This window comes from Citrus sinensis, chromosome 2 (assembly GCF_022201045.2).
Source record: "Citrus sinensis cultivar Valencia sweet orange chromosome 2, DVS_A1.0, whole genome shotgun sequence".
Lineage (NCBI taxonomy): Eukaryota > Viridiplantae > Streptophyta > Magnoliopsida > Sapindales > Rutaceae > Citrus > Citrus sinensis.
In genome coordinates, this window is record NC_068557.1 from 24,897,515 (window position 1) to 24,922,196 (window position 24,682).

At 32.6% G+C, this 24,682-nt stretch overlaps 3 protein-coding genes across 8 annotated transcripts; 2 read left to right on the top strand and 1 right to left on the bottom strand.

Annotated features, from left to right (window-relative positions):
* The first annotated feature begins 1,995 nt into the window (after positions 1-1,995).
* LOC102626552 (hypothetical protein) lies at positions 1,996-5,658 on the top strand. 5 transcript variants are annotated; one of them, XM_025094578.2, is made up of 9 exons: positions 1,996-2,218; positions 2,804-2,844; positions 2,971-3,159; positions 4,102-4,173; positions 4,343-4,410; positions 4,503-4,653; positions 4,840-4,920; positions 5,005-5,094; positions 5,221-5,658. In XM_025094578.2, the coding sequence occupies exons 3-9, from the start codon at positions 2,989-2,991 to the stop codon at positions 5,314-5,316; spliced, it is 729 nt and encodes a 242-aa protein (XP_024950346.1). In that variant the 5' UTR covers positions 1,996-2,218; positions 2,804-2,844; positions 2,971-2,988; the 3' UTR covers positions 5,317-5,658. The 5 variants fall into 5 exon arrangements, with proteins under 5 accessions (XP_024950346.1, XP_006468818.1, XP_052290777.1 ...); XM_006468755.4 differs by having other exon boundaries at positions 2,804-3,159; positions 5,008-5,094; XM_052434817.1 differs by lacking the exon at positions 2,804-2,844.
* Positions 5,659-6,567: 909 nt separating this feature from the next.
* LOC102625574 (sulfhydryl oxidase 2) lies at positions 6,568-12,455 on the bottom strand. 2 transcript variants are annotated; one of them, XM_006468750.4, is made up of 12 exons: positions 11,909-12,454; positions 11,227-11,251; positions 11,054-11,146; positions 10,491-10,672; positions 9,620-9,689; positions 9,453-9,521; positions 9,296-9,369; positions 9,003-9,159; positions 8,059-8,099; positions 7,800-7,946; positions 7,275-7,718; positions 6,568-7,064 (listed from the first exon to the last, which is right to left on the bottom strand). In XM_006468750.4, the coding sequence occupies exons 1-12, from the start codon at positions 12,133-12,135 to the stop codon at positions 7,043-7,045; spliced, it is 1,551 nt and encodes a 516-aa protein (XP_006468813.1). In that variant the 5' UTR covers positions 12,136-12,454; the 3' UTR covers positions 6,568-7,042. The 2 variants fall into 2 exon arrangements, with proteins under 2 accessions (XP_006468813.1, XP_052290776.1); XM_052434816.1 differs by having other exon boundaries at positions 6,568-7,718; positions 11,909-12,455.
* A 6,222-nt stretch (positions 12,456-18,677) lies between these two features.
* On the top strand, positions 18,678-22,833 carry MAF1 (MAF1-like protein; the record flags this gene model as incomplete). The annotated part of the gene is given in 11 exon segments (NM_001288845.1): positions 18,678-18,863; positions 19,663-19,765; positions 19,908-19,978; positions 20,055-20,104; positions 20,504-20,577; positions 20,661-20,723; positions 21,117-21,204; positions 21,735-21,797; positions 21,868-21,947; positions 22,025-22,096; positions 22,191-22,833. Coding segments are annotated over 10 exon segments (675 nt in total). The 3' UTR covers positions 22,273-22,833.
* Between the last annotated feature and the right edge of the window lie 1,849 nt (positions 22,834-24,682).

A 24,682-nucleotide genomic window follows, 5' to 3' on the forward strand; every position in this document is an offset into this window, starting at 1 on the left:
AAAATTATATTACATTTTAAATGTGACCCAGCTGAATTAAATTGTTGGTTACGTCCCTGCATGTGTGTATGTTTCCTCGATTCATTTCTTATATATATAGAGTGAAACTGTTATAATACCATGTCTCATGCAATGTATAAATTCAAAAGACTCATCTAATTTTAGCTAAATGTTGTATCAACAGCTCACCTACTCAACTCTATAGTTGGCCATGCACACACATATTTATATATATAATCTCCCGTCAGTGAATCTTGTTTACATTAATTTAATTTTCAATCATTTATTAAGCTAATTACTATAGATTAATCAATAATTGTTATAAAAAAATTATGTTCAATTATTTGGTGAACATAAGTACACTATCATGCGCATAAAATATTTGATTATATGATAATATATGAAGAAACTAGATTGGTTGATCAACCGCACCTTCTCTTCTTAATGATTGGCTATTTATTTCTTATCAAATTTGGTTTAATGTGTAAAGACCAATGAAAGATTGTGAGCAATATCATTAAGTTATATTCAAATTTCAAAGTTTTTATATTTGTATGATGTGATCATGCAGGACTTGTGTATGGCCATTTTTTCACCAATAGAAAAAAACCCCATAAATTAAATAGATATAAGTGGGACAAAAAGCTTAACACTATAGTCTAGTCTATAATTAAACACAGTAACCATTTAACGTGATAAAGATGCATTATATATTATATGAAAATAGTGCTTCCAGATAATTGAAGTGATATTAAGAAGATGAAAGTAATTTCATTTTTATTGACCACTTAGTATTTGATTGTAATTTAAACTAGGTCTCTTGAAATGAGATTTAAAAAAAAAAAATTACATGTTTACTGATAGTAGAATCATAGGTATATGGTGAGACTTATCTTAATATAAATCATTTGAAGCTTAGTTCTAAGATAAATCGGTTTATAAAGAGAAATATATTATACTCCTTTAGCATACATTGAGAGACTTGAACTCTCAAAATTAGATAACGCAATGCACGAAGTGATAATTACCATGCAAAAATTTAGTCGTCGAAAAATATTTTTCTTCAAATTCAAAATTATAACAAAAAAAATAATTAAATTACATTAAAGCATGGAATACGATGAATTTCCAATTGCTTTTGGGCGGTTGTCAACCAAACAATTATTAAAGAGGTGACCAACTTTTTCTTCTTTTAATTTTCTGGTCAGCCAAACAGATTCGTGAAGAAGCCAATGGGTCAACCAAGGACTTGGCCACACTCCCGGCTTCTGGATGCATATTGAATCAGCAGCAACGAGGTCAAATTTGAGGGACTAAGCTTAACCCATTTTTCATACTTTGTATCCCATAAAAAAGAAAAAAAAAATCATCAACGAAATTGTCAATCACTCCTCCCTCCAAGTCCGAGCCTTAGGCGTTAGGCCATATAGACTTGCCAATTAATAGTTGAAAAAAAAAGGGTAAATTTTGGATTATGAATTGATTATTTTTAAATTTTTTTTTTACATTTAAAATTTTTTAATTATTTTTATTTTTATTTTTAAAAAGAAAAAAATGAATTAATATTTTTTTTCGTCTTCTTAATAAAAATAAGATAAACTATAATTTTTTAAAATACAAAATAATTAAAAAAATCCATTAAGATAATATGAAATTAACCCACTGAAAAACGCGCAATTTGATGCAAGTATATATATATTGACTGGAAAAAGGCAACGGTTTCAATATTGCAAACATATAATTTCTGTCCTGATCATAATTAATATGTAGTTAATAAATAAATTATATTTTTTTATTCGAATAAATTATATCTTATTAACGTTGGAAGAGAACGAGCCAGTATAATGACAGAAACGGTGACGTAAGAGAAGCAATTGTGGAGCTAGCTCGATTGGCGGTAGAATCCGTTAGCACTATTTTTTTTTTTTTTTTTACCGTTTTGTCTTCAAATTTACACAAACACGTATATAAAATAATGCAAAGGCGGCAATAGCATGCAGTGAAAACACAAAACCAACGAGAAAACAGGAACGTGTTTTAATGCTGCAATAATTCAATAAACATAATAAAATAAAATAATTTGCATTTTCAATTTCGTTTGCGTCTTCTATATTTATTGTCTTGCATTGCAAATTGATTTGAGTTCCTCCTACAAGGAAGACAACAGACACTCAATCTCTTCCTTAGCTTGAAGAAAATACGATACAATTCCCTTCTTGTAAGTCTCCGCTTTCTTCACCCTGTTTCTTTTGTATCTCTTTTATTCAAATTCCCCTTTTCGTTGCTTTTTGCCTTTTTTAAGCCTTTGTTTTTTGTTAAAGGTCTCTCTCTTTTACCATCTGGGTTTCTTCCATTAATCTTTTTCCCTTTCTGGGTATTTTCTCTTTCTTGCTTTTGTTTTGTTTTTTTTTTTTAATTAATTTTTCTTTGTTATTAATTGGGTTGTTTCCATTTCCTGCTAATTGTTCAGATACTTTTGTTTCGTATGCAGTTCCTGTGAAAGTCTCTTTTTTCTTTTCTTTCTCAATTTTTTACGCTTCTTTTGTAGCTTTTGTTTCATTTTAAGAGAACTTTACTTAATTCTTCCCTTTATTTGGCGCAGCTTTTAATTTTATTCTGTAAAAGTTTATGTATTTTGTAGAGCAAATTCCTTGCAAGTTTCAAAAGTTTCTATTAATTGATTTGCATTGAGGAGTCAAGTTTCTGAATTTCTCCATTTTTGGCTCTAGAGTGATGGAGGGTTTTCTCCTGAGTATGAATTGTAATTTGTGTTGAATGTACATATAATGATATTTATTTTCAGGAGTCAAAGTAAAAGCAAAGAGCTTGATCAAGGAGTTTTAGGTTTGGATTTATTGGAATCTAGAGAATTTGAGTATTTCAAGTGTTGTGAATTTGAATATGGGAGATCATTTTGTATTGCTGGTGGACCGGTTACTAACAGAATCCACCCTTGAAGCTGCAATTCAGGAGAGCAGAAATCGGTCTATGCAAGCCACACCATTAGCCGTTGATGATTCAAAAGCTGATTACTCTTCTCCAAATGTGGAGTTTGGAGATATTTCGACACCAAGGAAATTGGTAGAGTGCAGAATTTGCCAGGATGAGGATGCAGATTCAAATATGGAGACTCCATGTTCCTGTTGTGGCAGCTTGAAGGTTAGTTTCTATTTTAACTCGTAATCATAAATGCTTTTGTTCAGGTATCTTCTTAGATTCTTAAGTTGTTATTTAAAGTTTTATACTATCCTAAAATTCTTCCCTATAAAGTCTGTCCATGGAAGAATTTCATGCTATAGAACAGTTTATTGCCACATGGTGGACTAAATTACAGGCTTTTGGTATCATTGGAGCATGTGAGAAATGTCTATTGTTAATTAACTCCAATGCTAGCTACAACATCTATGATCCTCTAATTCGAAATACAGAGTAGTCATTTTTTAATTTGATGGTGATATGGAAGTTACTTTCTGCATGTTGGGAAAGTAGGGCTTTTTGTTAACATATCATAATATGCAATTATCCAGTCACATTACATACCTAACCTCACAACCACCACGTACATGCCACCAATTCAACTGCATTTTCACCGTCGTTTTCCCTCAAGATAATTGGAGCCTTCATGTTTGTTTTTGAATAATACATTTAATTCACCAATAGCTGTCTAATTGTAAGGCCATGAAGCATGCACTTGATAAAGAGGGCACTGCCTGAATGCAAGTATCTAGACAGAAAGATCTTAAGCTTTAATTATTGTATTCAATTTTTTTTGTCTAATTCGAATTTTTGTACCTGAAGCATCTAATCTTGGACATAAGTTTCTCAAGTCAGTTTTAAAGGCCTATAAATAATTGATCATATCACTTTTGTAGTCATAACAGTATCCCTTTAGGTTAATTTGAATTCATTTAATTTGGTGCCTGACAACATACATTGATACTGTCTCGTTTGCAATAATTAAAAAAAAAAAAAAGATATCACAATTTTCCACTGGATTTTAAAATGAAGAAAACAACCATAATTTGCATAAACTCTGCTACTTATGCAAATGGTAATAGCAAGAAATTTGCTGTGTTCATATCTGATGCTTGATTTTTGCAGTATGCTCATCGCAGATGTGTGCAAAGATGGTGCAATGAAAAGGGCAACACTACTTGCGAGATATGCCAACAGGTGGACACTTTTCCTATACATTTCAATTTTCATCAGCTAATGACTGTATATTCTTTGACTGCACATTTTTATTTGCTGGCAACTTTTCCTTCTTTGGATTTGTGCTTCATTAGTGCCACATGGTCTCAAAAATTCACATATTCATCATGTTGAACTGTCTGAATTTCAGCAATTCAAGCCTGGTTATACTGCGCCGCCTCCCCTGTTTCAGTTTGGGAATATTCCAATGAACTTCAGGTAACTCGTCATTTTTATTTTTCCAGTTAAAAATTTTCACCACTGCCTTTCTTTTCATTTTTAACTCCAACTTCACCAATTTCTTTAATCAGGGGAAACTGGGAAATCTCCCGAAGAGAGCTAAATAATCCACGAATCATAATGGTTGCAGCTGATCATAGTTTCCTGCAATCTCCTACCTATGAAGAGTATTCTGCTTCTAACACAAGAAGCATGATATGCTGCCGTTCAATAGCTCTAATTGTAAATTTCTTTCTCCATCTGGGCCAACTTTGGTTACATCAGACAAGTGAAATTTTCTGTTTTGAACTTTGATGTATGGCAGCATTTAATATTTGTTGACACTGTAAGAATGAAGTTAAGCACACCAACTATTTAGTTTGATCTTTTTAATGTCATTCTGAGTCCTGACAGACTTCTCTTTGGCAGTTCGTGTTTCTTCTTATCCTACGGCATACCCTACCTGTCATACTAAGCAGAACCAATGACTATTCCTTCCCAATATTCCTGGTAAGATTACCTTATTTGGATGCTAATTCGGGTAAACAAGATTATGGATTTCTTACTTAAAATAAGTTTTCTTGTTTTCTGCAGCAGTTGTTCCTAAGGACTGCTGGGATTGTTCTTCCAATCTATGTCATGGTGAAAGCAGTAACTGCTCTTCAGCGCCATCGCTACCAACAAGTAAGTTCCCATTAGAGTGAGAGTTTTTACTGTAATTTATCTTTTCTGCAGTATCAATCAAGCATATAAATGCCATGCTCGCTAAGGTTCATTTCTTAATTTGATTTTTTTGTTGGTAACCATTAGGTGTCACCAAATTCATCGTTTACTTCATCCGATTCTGATGAAGAAACCGAGCAGTCAAGTCCGCAGCCTATAGGTCATGTACTTCACGTTCATTAAATAAGCTTCTGAAAACGAATCTGTAGCTGGCTTGTAATTTGCCAACCATACTGGAAATATGGGGTTTGCGAAGAAAAGAATGTTACATCTCATGGTCATCTTTGAGATAAACTAGCAGGCTAGCAGCTCCGGCAACACTTCTGTTGCTGTATATTAATTGAAGTTATAGGGATCAGCAAATGCCCCTTTGTACATGCATACAATTATATTCAAAATTACCCCAAGTCAAGTAATCAAAGATGGAGCATATAGTGTATATAAGATGTTCCCACTACTTGGCAATTGTTTGTGACAGAATAAAGTACTTCAACCACTTGGCCCTATTTGGCCACTTACTGGTTTTGTTGTCACCTTCCTTTTTTTCTTGCTCTGCACTGGTTATTTAATATTTTACTGGTGCAAAAAAACATGGCTAAAAAAATATGGATCGACAGGCTGCAGAGGGCTAATAGAACAGTAAACTGTAACCCAGGATTATTGACTTCTTGTAGTCCAATCTTTACTAAGAACACCCACTCCCCTCATAATCAAGCATTGGGGGCGTCCCTCACGAGTCACAATCCAACAAAATCGAATTTCATTTGTTGTACAGCAGGCATACATCTTTCGCTTAATCTAGAAACTGATTAATGTTATCATCGGACTTCAACAGATGGTCATTTTGAGAAAAAATACGCTTTTTACGGAGGTCGATGATAATTTTAGAGAAGCATTATGACAATTTTTGGAATTTCATCGAAGGTCTTTGATAGACTACCAAGTTAGTGACATTTGCTCATAGTTAGACGAAAAGTGGGAAGGAATCAATAAAAATATTAAAATTTCCGATTTTTTTTTTTTAAAAAGGTGCTCAAACATTGATGTGATTCATTGGCCTTTTACTCCAAAAAGTTGAACTATATCAAAACAGATTTCGACATCTCATTGTCAATACACAAAATTGTATTACTCCAAAGAAAAGAATCTAAAAAGATAGGGAGTGCTCAACCGCTAACCGCAGCTGACATCGTGAAAACTCAAATTTAACCACTTCATATAATACTGATTATTCTAATTTAACTTATCAAGTTCTTAGCAGTAGCATAATCCCAGACAAAACTTAAAAGCCGAAAAAAAAAAAAAACATGAAAGGAAAGCTAACAGCATTTAGAACTCTTGTACTTCTGAACATCAATACACAGTCAGCAGCATTTCAAAAAGTAGAATAAATGTCAAATGGAAGAGGGAAATGCAAAGGTAAAAAGCTGATCGTCTAAAACATCTGTATTCTGCATTTATAGCTATCTTCATTATCCTTTTCGGATCCCAATTGGACAACAAATGGCTACAGGTTCATACAATTGACAAGGAATTGCTCTGCATTATAACAAGAAACTCAGAATCTGGTAGTATACAAGGGGCTTGAACATCAATAAAGTATTTTCTGAGCAATTTGCCATGTTTCCAAAAGTAAATGAGTGCGGTGCACAACAGTAAATTAAATCAACAAAATGACACTGGGATATAGGGATAACTCTTTTGTTATGATTACGATATGAATCTGCGCAGTCCGAACAAAAAATTCAAAACAAAAAGCTAGATGAAGCCAGATGAACAGAAGGGTACAGAAGATGACCTCGACCAGGCCTGTTGGTACAAAGGTTGTCATCCGGATTCCTATTAAGATCCTGAATTTCACTCGGCTGGGCGCGTTAATGGTCATATATGGTTTTGCATTTTAACACTCTCAGTTCCAGCTTCTCCTTGGCCTGAAATGTTGCGGAATGAAAACAATAAGAAAGTTTAATTCCTGACAACCAAATTCTCTCTACATTTATCTATCGATCAATCTATTTATCCCTCCCTCCCGCCTGACATCACTCTTTTTCCTTTTCTTTCTATATTTTAAAATGTTTGAAAGGGCTCATTACCCTCCTAAGTATCATATGTTCTTTAAAGAGTGTAGTTGGTATTTATACTTTCGATTCTTCTGCTGTGAACGCCAATAGCAAGCGAGTGCTCCAAATGCACAGCTAGCAAGAGCAATCGCCAATGCTGCACCCACAGGAACCACGACTGCATTTGTTGAGACCACCAAATCTTCAAGAGCTCCATCGATCCCATCATTCCTGAGAAATTCCCTGTCCTTGTACAGTGATACAAGCGTTTTCCCATAATAGTTAGTCAAGAACTTGAATACTTCATCTTGGTCCCAGTCAATCTGTCTGAATTTCATATCTCCATGGTGATGTGAACGATAACATGAAGAGCAAAGCTGCTTTGGAGGCCATATAATCTTTGGGAACTTGGGATCACCAGTTTTTAGAGATGCTTCTAACTTCATTAATCTCTCATTGACTTGATTATGTGTGCTCCACAACCAAAGGGCAAAATCACGGGTTTTATTGAAAGGACTGGTAACACTGAAATACAAAGTTACTAATTATTAGACGAAGGGATGTTGGAGAATTCGGGAAGGGAAATTTGATTTGGGAAGCTCTTACCTTGAACACATCTGGTAAAAATGTTGACGACACTCCTCACAAACGAAGAAATTGTGGATAAAATCACAAACAGCCGTAAATGTGAACTGGCTCTCGCCATCATCAATTCTGACAGAGAGAGAATGCAGTAGAACCCATAAACCACAGCTGCAACAATATTAAAGAATTGTTACTAAGTTAAACAATACAACTGAAGAGAGCTCTCAAATATGAAGCTGAATGGATAACGAAATATAGCTTGAAGAAAACAGCATTTTACCTAAAACCCCTAGTATCATTCTTGCTTCCACGACAAAATATCTGCAAAATGTAATAAATCACAGATCTAAACAAATCAAACTTCTTAAAATTTAAAATTAACGAAGCAAGTCATACACTAGCTCAATTATTGCTTTTGATCAGCAGAGACATGAAAAAGTTAAGAAATAATTCTTGGCTCAATAGCAAATTTATAGCTATTGATAGTTGACCGGCCAGTTCCTGATATTAAGGCATTATAGTTATACTTAAAATGGTGAATTAGTTTGTAAGTTGCCTTTTGCTAGAAAATAATAAACAACTCAAACACCCTTGCCAGGTGATCCACAGGACAACAAAACATATTTCTCAGACGTATAATCAATCATAGAATTACTCAAATACGTGTATCTAATTCTGTTATGTATGTCCTTAAATTTATTCCTATGTTTTTTTGAATAATTAGGTTGCTAGACTTTATAACTAAAAGAAATAGCCATGACTTATGGTAAGTGAAACAATGGAGTATGTTCAACTCCACCTAAACAAAACATTGTAACAAAGCCCGTTCGAGCTTAAAAATTATTATAAAGACTGACTTATTAGTTTTACAATTTGGGTTATGTGGTAACTTGACATGGTATCAAAGCCAAGTTGACCAAGTTCTCTTATGTTAGATCCCAATGTATGATTTATATTATAATAAAATAAGTTGTATTTGTTGTTACGTTTATGGAACATAGTCGAGTCTCTCCTAATTTTGGGAAGGTCCTATTCCAAAGAGACTGGGTGGAGCTAATCAATTTAAGCTATTGGATCAAAATCTTCTAATGCTGATTCTCCCTCTCTTTTTTATTTTTCAAATTTGATAGGAATTAAAACCTACACTGATGCCTCTCCAAATCTCTGTCACTTAAAGCCACAGGCCAGTGTATGCAAAGCAAAAGGGTACCATCAAGTGCTTACCCAATATCCACGAGGAACTTCTTTTCCACAAATTGGGAAATTCCCCAGGCCACCCTTCCCATTATTATTGACAACTTCCTGTTTATCAGCTGACTGCATATGTGATGGGGAAAAGTCATCAAAATTCACCAATACTTTGGCACTTCCCTTCCGACACCTAATCCAGAAAATCTAAAGTAAAACAATGAAAGAAGCAAAACCAAAAAAATAAAAATAAAAATAAAAATCAGAAAAAGAAATAGCAGCATCACTAAATTTATCTGAGCAAAGTGCATACTGAAACGTGATTTTACCTCCTAGAAGGATGATGAGCCACTAAAACTTGAAGAAATCTTATTAGTGAAGCCCGAGTTTCTGATTTGATCATCTGGAGAACATTGTAAATGAGAAACTGTAATAGCTATTTTTTTTTTTTAAGTTTATAAATAGCAAAGAAAAGAAAATGTCTACCTTGTGATCCAAAATGATGTCGAAGGCAGTGGTCGTTGCCTCCTCAACATCATATACAGCTCGAGCAATCTTCACAAGCAGTGCAATGCATAGGTTAGTATCTTGCACTTAAAGACAATGATTTTAAGATTAATGAAGCAAAATTGGAGGTATCCTCTCAGAAAAACCTGTCCAGGGTCTGATATATTTGATGGAAGTTGCTCATTTTCGAATTTCTCATCATCCAAGCCATATGATCTGTATAGTACGCAAACTAGAAATAAGAACAAGGTTTTAAGCCAACAGCCACAATATTAAAACACATGAAAACAAATGTCAAAAGATATCCCTAGAAATATGTATTCTCAACTTAAAAATCACAATTTATAAGACTATTGGATGGGGAAAATTTAGATTCAAGGATAACTTCCTCGCTTTATCTCTGGGTCAAATCACAGTGGCAGTGACACAAAACACATAAACAAAGACTACTGGATTTCTTCACATTCTAACATCTGCGATGTCTGACACAGTGATTTATTCCTTCAGATATGACGAATACTTATAATTTCTGATTTTCTTTCTCCCAACTTTTGCACAAATCAGCTGAAGACTTTAATTGAGATCTGAATTACAACGCCAATCAGAATGTATGTTCCTTCACATTATTGTATATATACACTAGATGCATCCCCCATCCACTGAAGAAGTTTAAAACTGTCACAAGAAACTGTTATGATTATCTTATCAAGATATTGAGATATTTAATTTTAATAAACAATATCGGTCCAGATCAGGCTCACTTTATCCACAGATATTTAAATGAAGCCCAAGTTTGGCCTGTTTGCTAACTCAAAAAGCTGACTTGTAACCTCAAGAAAAAACAGAGAAGCACATGAGAACTCTTTTTAAGCTACTATTTCGAAGACACAAGTGCTAAAAGCCTTTACCTTATGATTCCTAAACCTACACATAAGTTCCAAGATAAAAATTTCTTTGAGGGAAAAGAATACAGATATTAATGTTGACAATTAAGCAATAAATGAAGATAGCTCATACCTGCTCGTTTGCTTATTGATCCAAGTAAGTAAACCATCAGCTGTCTGCCAATCTTCAAGTGCACGAATTTCCTTTTTCTCTTGATTCGGTTCCCAGCTACCAGCTACAAATTTTGAAGGGGACCCCCAAAGGAGCATGGGATAATGACCCACAGAAAACTTATCACAAAGGTTGGTATTTATCTGTGCTGCCAAAAACAGTGAAAAGAAACAATTGATTATCAGGTCATATCTTTTAATATATCGAAACAAATGTCAAAGTCAGGTCAGAAAACAGATAAATGCAACAAGTTTAAAAGAGAGTGTTTTTTCATGTATAAATTAAAATAAAGAAGAAAAGGTAGATTATTTTTTAAAATAAGATAGATGTCATCCTTTGATTTCCTCCCCAGCCCAAATTAATTATAAGGGGGGAAAAAACAAAATTTTGAATAATTTTCATGCATTTTTTGTCAGACCAAAATTGGGAGAGCCTTGTTTCAGAGAAAGGAAAGAATTCCAAGGATTTCAAGAATATCACATCCTTGAAGGGGAAAAAACACTTAGAAGACATAGCATAAATACCTTGAGTGCACAGTCCACCCTTGTCATCAATATGATACCAGGATGTGCAGCATTAGGTCCATTGAAAAGCCTTGCAACCTTTTCATATTGCGGCTGCATATTGGAACGCATAATGAGAATCATAAGCTACTGCAAATTGGGATACATTAAACACAAGATAATCAAAATAATACCTTATAATTTCTGCAAGCAGGGCACCTGAAAGCCAGTGATTGGACAAAAGGAAACAACGTCATGATATCAGAATAATGGTGCAAATAATGAAGTAAATCAAACAGCACAATCATTGCAGTTAGACTGGTCACTTTGTTATCTTAAAATGATACCCGGCATGCAGTTCACACAAGATGAAAAAGACAATATCAACTTTCAGTACAAGGAACAAGTGCTTCTAACATGCAATGAGTTCTACAAAATTAAAATCCAATGCAGCAAGCGAAAATTTAGATAAAACGCACAGAAAGCTTATGTCTTCAATCATTTTCCATACACATAGCCTCCGCAAAGTAACCCAAGAGTCCCACATATCCGATTTTGCCATATGCCCTAAATATCGTGTATCAATAACCACTCCAATCCAAGCTCCAGGAAAACATAAAACATAATGGTAAACCTAGAAATACAAAATCACGACAAGTCCTAGCGGAATAACCAACTTTTTACTCCTATTTGTCACTAGAAATAAGGCATAGGCCATAGGCTTTTCTAACAGCTCTATCTACTCTTGTATAACTATTAGGAATTATTATTCACAATAAAGCCATATTATCATAAAAAAATAGTTTGTATACAGTACAGTTCACAGCTGATACTAATTTTAAAATGAAATTATTAAAAAAAAGAAAGAAAACTAACCAATTAGCGAAGAACTCAACAACGGCGTAAGTAGCAGGGGTGTCTCTGAGAACCGCATCGAAATTAGTAGCGTTCAATTCAACGGCGTGATCAACCTCCACTTTTTTCTCCGTATCGCCTAATGATCGTAGGATCGCACGCGATCCAACGGAAAACGCCGCCGCCTCTGACCTCAGTAGATAACAAAGCAGTAGATTCACAATCAGTATCGCAGGCCTTCGAGACATGGGGAGGCAGGCGCTTATTGTTACTTCTGATTAATCGATTTCTTCTCTACCGAAAACGGTGAAAGAGTTTTCGGTATTTGATCTTTTATGTAGATGAATTTTTCCCTTTTTTTTTCTTTAATTTTCACGTTAGTTGTTGTTATAAGTGGATCTGTTATGCGGTGGGTGAGTGTCGGGTAACGTAGGTCTAACTCCGGCGGAAAGGGTGCGCACTACGCTTCTTTACCCTTCTTCCTTTCCATTTTTTTAATATTTGACAAATGCAGACTGATTCAGGCTTATTGGTGGTCCTGGTGGATAATTAAGTTTCAACGTTAATGACGTTATTGCAGCGACTTATTTTGGGTAACCTGTAACTTAGACATAATTAAGACATTAAGTATGATTTTGAAATTCCAAAAAAAAAAAACAATAACAGTTGTCAACAACTCATTAAGATCGTTAGCGATTCATTGTAAATTTTAAACTACAGTTGTCATGAGGTATGAGTTATAAATATCAAAATTTACGATTGTTAGTAAGACAGTGGGTAACTTTTAAATTTCAGTTACTGTGGCATTGTGAATTTTAAATTGAAACCAACGTGAGAAAAAAGTTATAACTACTAACATTGATATTTTGTTAATGTTTAATCGATTAACTTAGTTTTATTACACAAATTTTAATCGTTTTTTTTTTCCCTGTTGGTCAGTTTAAATAAACAAACTTTGAAGTTATAACTTATACAAACTCTTCAGAGATAAATGATTGATAAGTAAGAGTTTACTAAGATACACATCTAGGTAAGAATTCATATATATATATATATATATATATATATTGATGTTGCATGAAAATATTAGTTACATAAACTGAAAATTTAGAGCAATATATTCATTTAGAACGATAATGTAAGTCACGTGAGGACCATAAAATAATATCTCATTAATGTTTGCTATATACATTAATTTGTATAAAAGAAAATAATAGTATTTATGTTATCTATAATAGTTTACGATAAAATATATGTCATTCTTATAAACTTAAATAAACTAGGAAGTATGTAAACAATATAAAGAGAAAGAAAGAATTGTAAGAAAAACGATACACAGTGAGAAAACAATTTAAATTGTAGACAATTTAAACAACAATGTTAACCAGCAATCGGAAACAACAAATAAATAACAGAAGAGAAAAGAAACCGAATGAGAAATATAAACCCGAGGCCTGTACAAGACAGTTTCCTTAAAAAAGATTTACCACCTCTTGCAGTGCTTAAGGTCTGCTGGTATCTGTTTCCCAGGATACAACGGGCATGAATTTCCGGTCAAGCACAGGCTGGAAATTCAGGCGAACCACAACAGGGAACTCGATAAAAAAAAATAGACGAAGAATGAGGGAAGAAAAATAACAAGTGCTCTTAGTGCTTATTTTCGTGTGTAAAAACAGAAGTGAAGGTGCGTTTTTATACTCAAGTGAGGATGTAACAGCTGCTTTTGTATTGAATTTCCGAATTCAATATGTTTTATTTAATTGTTATAACTGCCAAATCAATTCAATGAATTGATTTCAAAATTGAATTCAAAAAATAAAACGTAAATAACAGCTAAAAAATAATTGTTGAAGCTGTTACAAATTCTTTGAATTCAAAACGTGAAACTATTACAATAAAAAATTCAAAAGGAAATTAAAAACGTGCCAAGCTTGCATGGATGATTTTGGGCTGACATTCGCGTACGCAGCACATGGTTAAGTGTTTATATATAAACACTAATTCCTAGGCTTTTTTTTCCCATGTGGGATAAGCCTCATTTCCTTTCAAATTTATAACTTCAAAGGTGAACTTTGAGAGACAATTTCTCATTCACCCAAGCACCATTTTGAGAAAATAAGATTTTACTTTTGAAGTATCAACGGAGTAGAATCCGAACCTCACAATATTTTCCATTTTCGTTAAGTGAGACCCACTCAAAATGTGCCCTCAAAATAGCATGTTATGCTATTTTTTCAACAAGAATAATGGAATTATTATTGAAATGAGAAACATTCTCACGGTATGTTTAATGTAAGTTCATTTTCCTAATAAACAGAGCGTGATATATATGAATTTCAATATATTTGTATGGTGAGAATTAATCATGTATTAGTATAAATAGGGGGGAACCACGACTTAAAAGTAAAAATAATTATTTCACATAATTTGATGCTCCAAACAAATGTACGGATGTCAAATTTAGATTCTGGAAGTCTGAGAAATTATGTCATTATCGACGAGAATCCACCACTTTTGTTGTAAATTTATAAGTTTTTACCACGGTAAATGTGGTAATTATGAAATTATAAGTTTTTACTATGTTAGGTATGGTAATTGTTAGTGGAATGTGTTAGATATACTTGAGTGGATTAAGTTAGGTTTATATTTTATTAGTGGGATAAATGTAAGGCTAATATACTTTAATAAAACTAATTACATCTTAGCCTTACATTTGTTCCACTAACAAAACATAAACCTAACTTAATCCATTAAAGCACATCCAACACATTCCACTAACAATTATCATACCTAATATAATAAAAACTTATAATTTCACATTTACCACATTTACCGTGGTAAAAAATTATAAATTTACAACAAAAGTTTCAGATCCTTCTCGACAATGACATAATTTCTCGGACTTCTGGAATCGAAATTTGACATCCGTACATTTGTTTGGAGCATCAAATTGTGTGAAATTATTATTTTTACTTTTAAGTCGTGATTCCCTCCTCTATTTATACTAATACATGATTAATCATCACCACACAAATATATTGAAATTCATATATATCACGCTCTATTTAATAGGAAAATGAACTTACATTTGTCCTCTTATTGAGTTAACCTCAACTCTCTTAATTTGTTTATTTAAGTTTAAAAAAATGAAAATAAAACTCATGAGTCTGTGTATGTATTACAAACTTCCTCAAAATCTCTTATATGCAAGTATGGATTCTCAAATTCTAAACCATAAAATGTTGGTAAAAGTTGGATAATACTTAGTTTGAAGTTGAATCGAGATGCTCCTAGGGGAAATACTATACACGGCGGTGCTCCAGTTTTTGTTGGATTCGTGTAATCTCTCAAAATTCTTTGTTGATTATAATCATGTTGAGATTGGTTGTCTCCCTGATCAATTGGGGATTAAGTTGGCCTAAAATATTTTCGTCTTCGATCTCGTCCATGATTGATGGTGGTGATTGAGATCTACGAATTAACCTGCCACTTGAAGTTCGAGACCAACGTTTCATGCAATGATGATGATGATGATGTGTGAGTGTGAAATTATGTTATGAGATGATACACAAACAAATGAATAACCAAAAAAAAAATACACAAATTAAAAACAAAATGAAAATTAAACAAGATAAATGTATAAGAAAAAAATTCAAAATAAAATTAAATAAATAAAAAAAAAATTAATTAACTGAAATTAAAATAACTAAATAAGCAATAAACCAAACATAAAAACAAAGTAAATGCCAAAAACAAAAATAAAATAAATACGAAAATTAAATTACAAAAATAAAAAATGAAAAAGAAAGAAAGTAAAAAGAAATAATTATCTCAAAGTGTAGACTCTTTTTCTTTTTTTCAAATTTTAAAAATTACCAACCAATTAAGTTGATGAATTCAAATTAATGGGCCTTCGTAATAATTTTTAAAGTCAATATTCTTTTTATTGAGTCCAAATAAGGTCCAAAGAAGTTCAAGTTGTAGGTCGAAATTTGAGAATTATGAGAAATATTGGCCAGGGACTTATTCAATTTTTTTTTATAATTTTGTGGTCAAACTATAATTATGAGAAGAATGGAGTTGTAATGAGAAATTTTGGGGTGAAAGTGAAATTCTAAAAGATTTGGAGGATAGAACAGAATTTAAGAAAAGAAAAAGGGGATAAATGAAACTTTACATAAAAAGTTAAAAAAAATAATAATAAATACCTTTTCCGTTAACGACGCCAAAAATTTGACACGACTTAAAAATATTTAATCACACGATTTAAAAGTGTTTAATTTACTTTTAATTATAAAAGTATCTAATTATACTACAGCTCGGTGAGTTCGAGATCGATTCACAGAGAAAAAATTTACTTTATTTATTTAAATTTATAAAAAAAGAAAAAAATTTAAAAATATTCAATTTAATTTTAGAATATAGCTGGATTTTTTTCATTTCCTCTTCCCCTCCCTTTCCTTCCTTTCATTTATTTCAATAAAAAAGGGCTTAATTTATGGATACCTATTCACAACTCTATTATAATAATGGTCTCTGGCCAATCAAATATTGCCACTATTTAAGTTGTATGACGTAATTACAAAGCTCTCACATGCATGTGATTTATATAGCTTGCTTGACATCACGTGTGAGCTATTTTATTAAGAAACCAATCACCGGCAAAAGCGGTGAGGGAACTTTGCTTCGGATGGTAATGGCCACCGCGCACTATGAGTTTACTATTACTAAAGCTGTACAAAATTTAAATTATGAAACACACCCACAACTTGTTACAAATTTTAATTTTTTAAAAAAATTATTTGTTGTGGGTTTTGATAATTATCAAATCTACAAATAGCACTTGACAGATTTTTTACAGATTCCCTCATTTAAAATCATAAATATTAAAAGATACTTTTAATAAAACCTAAAAATTTAAATTATATAAATCAATATGTAAATTTATAGTAAAACTAAAATTTCACATAAAATACTTAATTCTAATTTAATCAATGTAAATAAAAAATTAAAATTTCAACATCAATATATATATAAAAAAACCAAAGTCCAACACCAATTCTCAAATTTAAGTATGAAATATACAAGCTCATCAAACCGCAAAAGTACTTTCAATTCAAAAAAAGAAAAAAAAATCAAAAACTATTATCTAAAAGTAACAACACAATTATGCAAAAGTATCACCGCTGCATCAACAACAATTATCATTTTATATTTTCATTCAACACAAGCTCCAAGAGTTAAAAGATCTTCATTTCATTCATCATCATTAGCACGTATCTAACACAATTCCTACAATAATTATTTAAGATTAATATTTCTCAAACACTAGTACTTTTAAACCATTAATAAAAAAATAAATATATAATAATCCAAAATTATATAATAGTTACAAGAAGTATATAATAATCATAGATGTATAATAATTCATAATTATATAATGAAATTAATTTGCATATAATTATTATAATAAGCATCAAAATTCTCAAACTTTTAAAAAAATAATTGAAAAAAAGTGTGGGTTTATGGATACCCATGTGGGTATCCACTGGATATTTGGTATCTACTAAACTTGCATGTAATCCGTAAATTACCCATAGCGGTGGGTTTGAGCGGGTTGCAAATACCATTACCATCTATAAACTTTGCTTTGGCTAAATCTTCCCTACTTGAGCCAACAAACCTTAGTGGAGACTACTTTGGCAAGCAAGATTGAATTGGATAAATTAGATAGGATTAGATGTATTATGTATATTATTGACTTATGTTTAGTACACTATCGGATTGAATTATTTTAAATTTAATTTAAAAGAGGTTAAATAGTATTTAGGTTAATATTTAAATTTAAATATAAACTATTTATAGATATTTAATAAGAAATATCATAATTAATTAAAAATAAAACTAATAAGAAAATTATATACATATAGAGTCAATTAATTATTGAGTAGTTATAATTATAACAAAGAAAATAATTATAAATTATTTCATACGAGATATATTACTTCATTAAATAAAATAAATAAAACTATTCAAATAATAAATTAATTACATTTTTTAATTAAATCATGGATAACAAAAAATAAGTTACTTAGTTAATAACAATAAATAAATTAATAACTTTTAAGTTATAAATAAAAATAATGTAATAAATTATGGAAAATATCACACGTAAACAAACATTTTTCTTTTTATTATTTAATCCTAACTAAACCCACACAAAAATTGAGATTACTAATCACATGAATTCAACATTAAAATTTGAATTTAGTCCATCAATCTGATACAAGTGAACACGACAAATATGAAATTAATATTTTATCTTAAAAATTAGTCCAACCCTACACTTAATCCTTAACTTATAAACATAGCCTATAGTCTTCCTTGGGACTTGCTAATTAGCTTTAGTCTCACAGCACTAGCTTAAGCTTAATTAATTAGGGACATACGGACAATAGAAGTGGGCAGGCATCCACCGTAGGGTCATAACGGTAATAAATTAATACGAAATTAGCATGCTTTGCATAATTGCGTCCTTCTATAAGAAAAATATAATAAAATTGCATCACAAACATTTTCCGCTCCTTTAGCGTGCCTTCCCTCTTTTGAGTTATCCAAAAGTATAATGACATTTTACTCCTCGTAGAAATGACACTGCCTCGCAAACCATGCCAACAAGTACGAAAATATATCAGGAGACGATCCCCTTTATGGTAATAACAGCCGAGAATCAGAAACGGGTGTAACTAGAAGGTTGGCGGGGTGCAGTTATTACCGTTTCGAACGAAGCCAACCACCCAATCAAACAAAATCAACTAAACATTTTTCGTTATCCCCTATCTGACGGAACCTGTCCGAATATTCGAATTTAGGGTTCTTTCGGACCGCTTTCGATACCAAATTTTTGAAACGTTAAAATCTAGCAAATCGGCGAAATCAAACTTGCGAGAGACTTGCAATCTTTTTTCGTTTTAAGGTATCAGAATCGATACCCGTAACTTTCGTTTTCATGCCAGTTGTTTTGCTTTCACTTCTTACGTTTCAGCTTTTGTTGAAGTTTTGCTTTCTAGACTCTAACTCTTATGATTTGAATTTCACCGCGTTCCTTACATTTTAGGTGGTAATTGCTCGATCCATTAGCGTGAGTTTATAATTAACTTGTTTTTGTGATAATTCTCGATGGTGCAGTTAGTATGTGATTAATTTATGATATAACGTCTTTATTAAGCAAGGACTTAGCATTCAGATAGACATTAATGATTAATCCCACTTTGTTTATTGTTTAGAATATCTTTATGTTTTACCAGGAATTTACTGCTAAATTAGCCTAGTAGGACAGCAATAGCATTTTGAATTTTGCTTGTTGCCACTAGAAAGCAATTCACAAATTTATAGCACATGGTCTAATTGTTTAGTTAATCGTTTCAATGAAACTTGCAAGTAACCTGAAGTGATTAAGAAATTGCAGAAGATCTGTGTAGAAATGTGGTTAGGTTGTAAACAACAAAAGCATGATTGGCATATGTTGCTTCAGCAACATTCAGACAAATTCTTGTAAAGTTTGATGGTTGTTATTTTAGTTATTTCTTTGCAATCTTGAAAGTTAGATAGTTTGTAACGCTACTGATTTTGGCTGTTGTAAGTGGTAGCCTTACAGTTTACAATGTCTGTAATGCTCTATAGATTTGGATCATGTTTTGCCTTGATGCTAGAGATCTGGGAACATCTGTGCCTAGGATTTATGTTTGTGAGCTTTGGTTTTGTTCATTTTGCAGGATCTTCTGAAAGATTGTTGATCCCTTTGTGCAATTTAAATTGAAATTTATTTTATCCATCATTGACCACCATGAAGTTCTTAGAATACACTCCTCTAGACCGGTAATTCTTTACTTTTCAAGAGTAAAATGCAGTTTTGATTTTTTGACCTCCTTCTACTTGTTTCTTAAATTTCTACAATTTGTAATTTATCTCTCTTCAATTTTATTTCGTATTTTATTGTATTGTCACCTTATTTTTCCAGCATCAATGATTTCTTGGATCATTTGAATCTTGGGGAACGTACTATCAAAGGATGCCTCGAAGCATATTCTTGTAAGTGGAATTTGATCTTAAAATGGATTTTTGGCTTTATTGAAGATAGACTCAACTTCTTTCATGTTTCTTATAGGCAAACACACGGGAACTGATAAAAGACTGTCTATCAGCTTGGAACATGAGGTAATCCAAGAGAGTAACTATGCGCATGTTTTAAATATATGTTGGTTACTTTTTTGTTCTATATTAATCCACCATTGTCTTCCATTACCTTTTTTTTTTCTTTTTTGTGCATATTATAATATCGGCCAGTTTAGTTGCTCTATTGAGAGTACCAAATCGTAGCCCTCTTTGCAACCATGAACTTTTACATTATGTTCTTTTGCTCAAGTATTCAGTTTGAAACAATGTGGAGGGTATATAGCATAAGTATCTTAAAAAAGAAAAGAAGGTATTGCATGAATTTTATCCTTTGTTCCGATTAATCGTGGTATCTTTTTCCTATTTTCAATGTTTGAGATTTAATACTTTGTATATGCCGTTTTTCATATTTTGATTTTGAACTGTTCCTTTTCATTTCAGATTCTTGATTATCTTGGGAAATCATTGGATACTGACTCTTCCTCACCAGCTGAATTCCTTTTGAGCAGATCCAGGTGGTGCATGCTGTCAAGATAGGTTTATGAAGTGTGGATTGTCTGTATGTTTATTAACTGATTTCTCTTTATGCTCATTCCAGCCGAAAGGCATTGATCTACCTGGTGCTTACCCTCTATCACATGTATCCGGACTATGACTTCAGGTATCTCTGCATGTTAGCAAAAGAAAATGTACGGTTATAAATTTTTTTTTGGTACATGGAGCTTAGAAGGAGGATTATGGGTAATGCCACTGTCAGCTTATTGGGCGACATGGCAACCCACTTTATAATCCTCTTTTAACTGCAGTGGGAGTGTTGTCAAAAGGTTTGACAGACAGTTTCTAAAACTGTTGCTCTAGGAGCTGAGAGTTCAAGTCTCTCCATTTCCCAAATCTTATTCTGGCCATTTGTGTTGGATTTTGTATGCTTCTACCATTTAAGTATTACGATTCTACTCACATTAGCATTATGAATTGCATCTGCTTATGCACTAATGTGTGGGGGTTATGTTGTGATTTCCTTATATTATTATTCTTTGCATTTTTTGGTTCCTAGTGCTGTGAAAGCACACCAGTTCTTCACAGAGGAAAGCTGGAACACTTTTAAGCAGATCTTTGAGACCTACATGTTTGAAGCTTCAAAGGTATTACTATAATTATATTTTTGTTTGTCTGAATTATACTTTTTCCAAGGCATGGATACACCTTTTTTTTTCCCTGTCAAATTGGAAGGACTCAGAGGTAGAGGCTTGTGGGAAGAAAATATTTCATTTCTTTGCATGATATGAATTACATTTGCTGCAGATGTACTCTTTATCCTGCCATTCTTCCGCTCTGTGTCATGCCCCTTTTGCCTGTAAATGTCTCTCAATTTAGAAGAGAGCTTGGCTGAGTGGTAATTTTATCTGTACAGTGTATGATCAGTGTTTGTGGAATCTGTACTCTGAGGCCTTTTAGTCTGCTCACTATTTAAAATGGAAGAGTAATGATACAGCCACAAACACATTTGTACAATAATACAAATATTATTGTACAAACTGATGTGGCATATTATCATTGCTCGATTTGCTGTCAAACTATTTCTGTTATAATCCCTGGATCAATGGTCTTGTCTTTTTTATATGTACCTCTTTGAGCTTTCCATTATGGTTTCTTCCTTCTTACAATTCTGCAGGAATGGAGTGAGACATACGGAGGCAGTTCCCTTCTGGAAACATTATACAAGGCTTTGGATGAGGTGAGCTTTACTTCAAGAAGCTGAATGAAAGTTGTTCCTAGAGACAGTTTTCTGATACATAGTGTTGCAGGTTGTGAAGTTACCTGAATGTGAAATTTACAGTTACAATCCAGATTCTGATTCAGACCCATTCCTTGAGAAAGGAGCAATGTAAGTTTTTGCATTACTGATGTACATCGCATGATTTTTTTGTGAAGCTGCTTTATAACTTGTCCTGTTTTCTTCAGATGGTCTTTCAATTTCTTCTTCTACAACAGAAAACTAAAGCGTGTTGTCAGTTTCCGGTTTTCTTGCTTAAGGTGAGTGAAAATGTTTTTATCTCCTTAGATATTTCAGTTTTTGTAGAAACTGCCATGAGTACTTAATTTGTCTCATAACTGATTTTCCTTTCAGTAATTTGGTGGCGGAGGGATTTCTAGTCAATGGCTCAACTTACGAAGACGATGGAGAAATATTTGATGACATGGACATGTGAATACTAACAAACTTATGCTGTTAGTGCAATGTTTATATGTCAATACTCTTGACTTCTTCATGTAGTTACTGTACTGTACTTGTGGCTTCCATCTCGGTAGAGCTAAGGTGTAGGATTAGCTTCTCTGCTTTCCTGTTCATATGCTACTCCTAATTAGGAATGATGCTGTCCATAAATTTGTAATAAATCACTGTGTATCTTGTACACTACCTCAGACAAGAACAAAATGATTGTATGGAATAAAATAGCGGACTGATTTTGCATGTCAAAGATCCAACGATGGTCGAGACATTTTGTGATGTTTGTTGTTGAGAAGTTAAATATGTATGCGGTTCGGAAAGGGCAGGAGCAAGCCAAAGTCAGAGGTGGCATATCCTCCAAGGCCCCGGCTGCTGTGGACGGGTAACGTGCTCTTGAAGATTTTCGACAAATATTATTATTTGGTTGTTTGTTTTGGATATGGTTAATTTAGAAGCACGATGTGCCATGTGCGTAGATGAGAATGTGTTGTATTTGTTTGTTTCCGGGCATTGATGGATCTCAATAAATTCATTTTCAGGATGATTTTTACGTGATTAGATTTATGCACAAAGAGAGTTTTTATTTTTCAATTTTTACGCATTGCCTCAATGGAAACTAAATCGTTCCCCAAGCAAGGGTCGAATTTCATCTCTCTTCTTTCGTCTAAGACATTATACAAATTGAACCGACACCCACCATGCGAACTTCAAAACTCTATATGTATTAGACCAAATTTAGAATATATTAATTAAATTATCTTTTTCTTATCTATTTGGATTCTAACTACAGGTACCTGGCTGCATGATTGAAGATCCTTTAAATCGCTATTATTAATTTGAAATCCACTAACTTTATCTGCCTAACTACATAACTAAGAAGTACCCTGTAATAGGTACACTTGTTCATTTGTCCCATGATTAAAGTGCAATCAAATTGACAATTTCCAATTTTTCCGCGATCTTTTGAATCCATCATCTTACATGTGTACTTCAATCACGTCCCGACTCTTTAATTTAACAGAGAAAATGTGATTACATGGCTATTCTGGACGGACTAGAATTATTAACTGACACGTGGACTACTTATACATGCACGAAATCATCACAATTTTATGCTGTCTATCGTTCATAGATGCATATCTTTCCAAGTTCTTTTCTTTTGGAAACATTAGGAGAAAAGGGAACTCAAAGCTTATCTAATAGATTTTTAAATAGGCCGCTGCCTGATGACGTCCTTTGTTGTCTTAAAGACGACTTGAGAAAATAATACTAAAAGCTTAATGCAAGAAGTCCTAGAAATCTAAGCTGGAATTTGTTGTTTGATTTATGGTAAAGATGGATCGAAATTTTGGAAAATTAAGCCAGATTGAATCGACAAGACTGATGGTTAATTGGTTGTGCTGCCTTAGAGTAGCCATTAAAAACAGATTTTTGAACATATAAATCATATATTGATCAAACCAACTTATCTAATAGAAAACCAACCACATGGTCGGGCTCCTGAACATATTGATCAAACTAACTTTTTTTTATAAGGTTTGATTCATGATTTAAATGAAAATATGTTATTGCTGGGAAAAAAAAAAAAAGACAGTAGGAACCATAGAAAAGGAAAATCAGGATAGAAGTTCTTAAAACTTAATGGCAGTACATGGTCAAGATTTTAAAGAAATTTATTTATTTTTTTAATTTTTTCCAAAACAATTATATCTGTACTATAACAAATACCATTACATGATTTTTGAAATTAAAAAAAAAAAAGAAATTTGATTTTAGATGAATTTTAGAATAAGAGATACATCTTCAACCACGTAATGAAGACTAAAAGACTCCTAGCAACTGGAATCTTTTTTAGGAAAAGCCAAAATGGTTTAATTAAATTAATTAATTAAAGTATATTTGCCTCTATGAATGATTAATTATCGTCGATCCTATTGGAGACATGGATTCTTCCAATGTGCTACGTGGTGCAACTTCATATACGCTCCGTGGGTGTTTGCCACGTGTTCCACTTAAACTGGCTGTATCGGATCTTCGCGCACTTGCTACGTTACTTTTTCTGTATTCTTTCTACTTTTTCCCCATTTTATTTAAGCACCATGATCATTGATCGGATGTTCTTCAATTATCTCTCGCCTAACTACTGTCATTTGATCGATTTTCATCCTTATTTTAATCGTTTTTAAAAGATTAAAATGTGTGCTGTGATCTTTCTTGGGTACCTCTCTATTTTTTATTATATTGCTTGTTTTTTCGCCACGATGTGTGTTAATAATTGAGTACTTGAATTGTGCCAATGTGTTAAGATATGATGTTAGAGAGTTATTAATTCGATAAATTTGTGTGTCTTAGAATATATAATATACTTGTTTTAAGATTTTTTGCAATCA

What these genes read in the sequence shown, in the direction of transcription:
- LOC102626552 (XM_006468753.4), top strand. Translation starts at nt 2,902, where the DNA reads ATGGGAGATCATTTTGTATTGCTGGTGGACCGGTTACTAACAGAATCC. An exon ending in GCCGTTCAATAGCTCTAATT is followed by an intron (nt 4,654 to 4,839) that starts GTAAATTTCTTT and finishes TCTCTTTGGCAG; the next exon opens with TTCGTGTTTCTTCTTATCCT. An exon ending in AGCGCCATCGCTACCAACAA is followed by an intron (nt 5,095 to 5,220) that starts GTAAGTTCCCAT and finishes GGTAACCATTAG; the next exon opens with GTGTCACCAAATTCATCGTT.
- LOC102625574 (XM_052434816.1), bottom strand. Translation starts at nt 12,135, where the DNA reads ATGTCTCGAAGGCCTGCGATACTGATTGTGAATCTACTGCTTTGTTAT. An exon ending in GGGTGGACTGTGCACTCAAG is followed by an intron (nt 10,673 to 11,053) that starts GTATTTATGCTA and finishes TTGGCAGCACAG; the next exon opens with ATAAATACCAACCTTTGTGA. An exon ending in ACATCATTTTGGATCACAAG is followed by an intron (nt 9,370 to 9,452) that starts GTAGACATTTTC and finishes AATGTTCTCCAG; the next exon opens with ATGATCAAATCAGAAACTCG.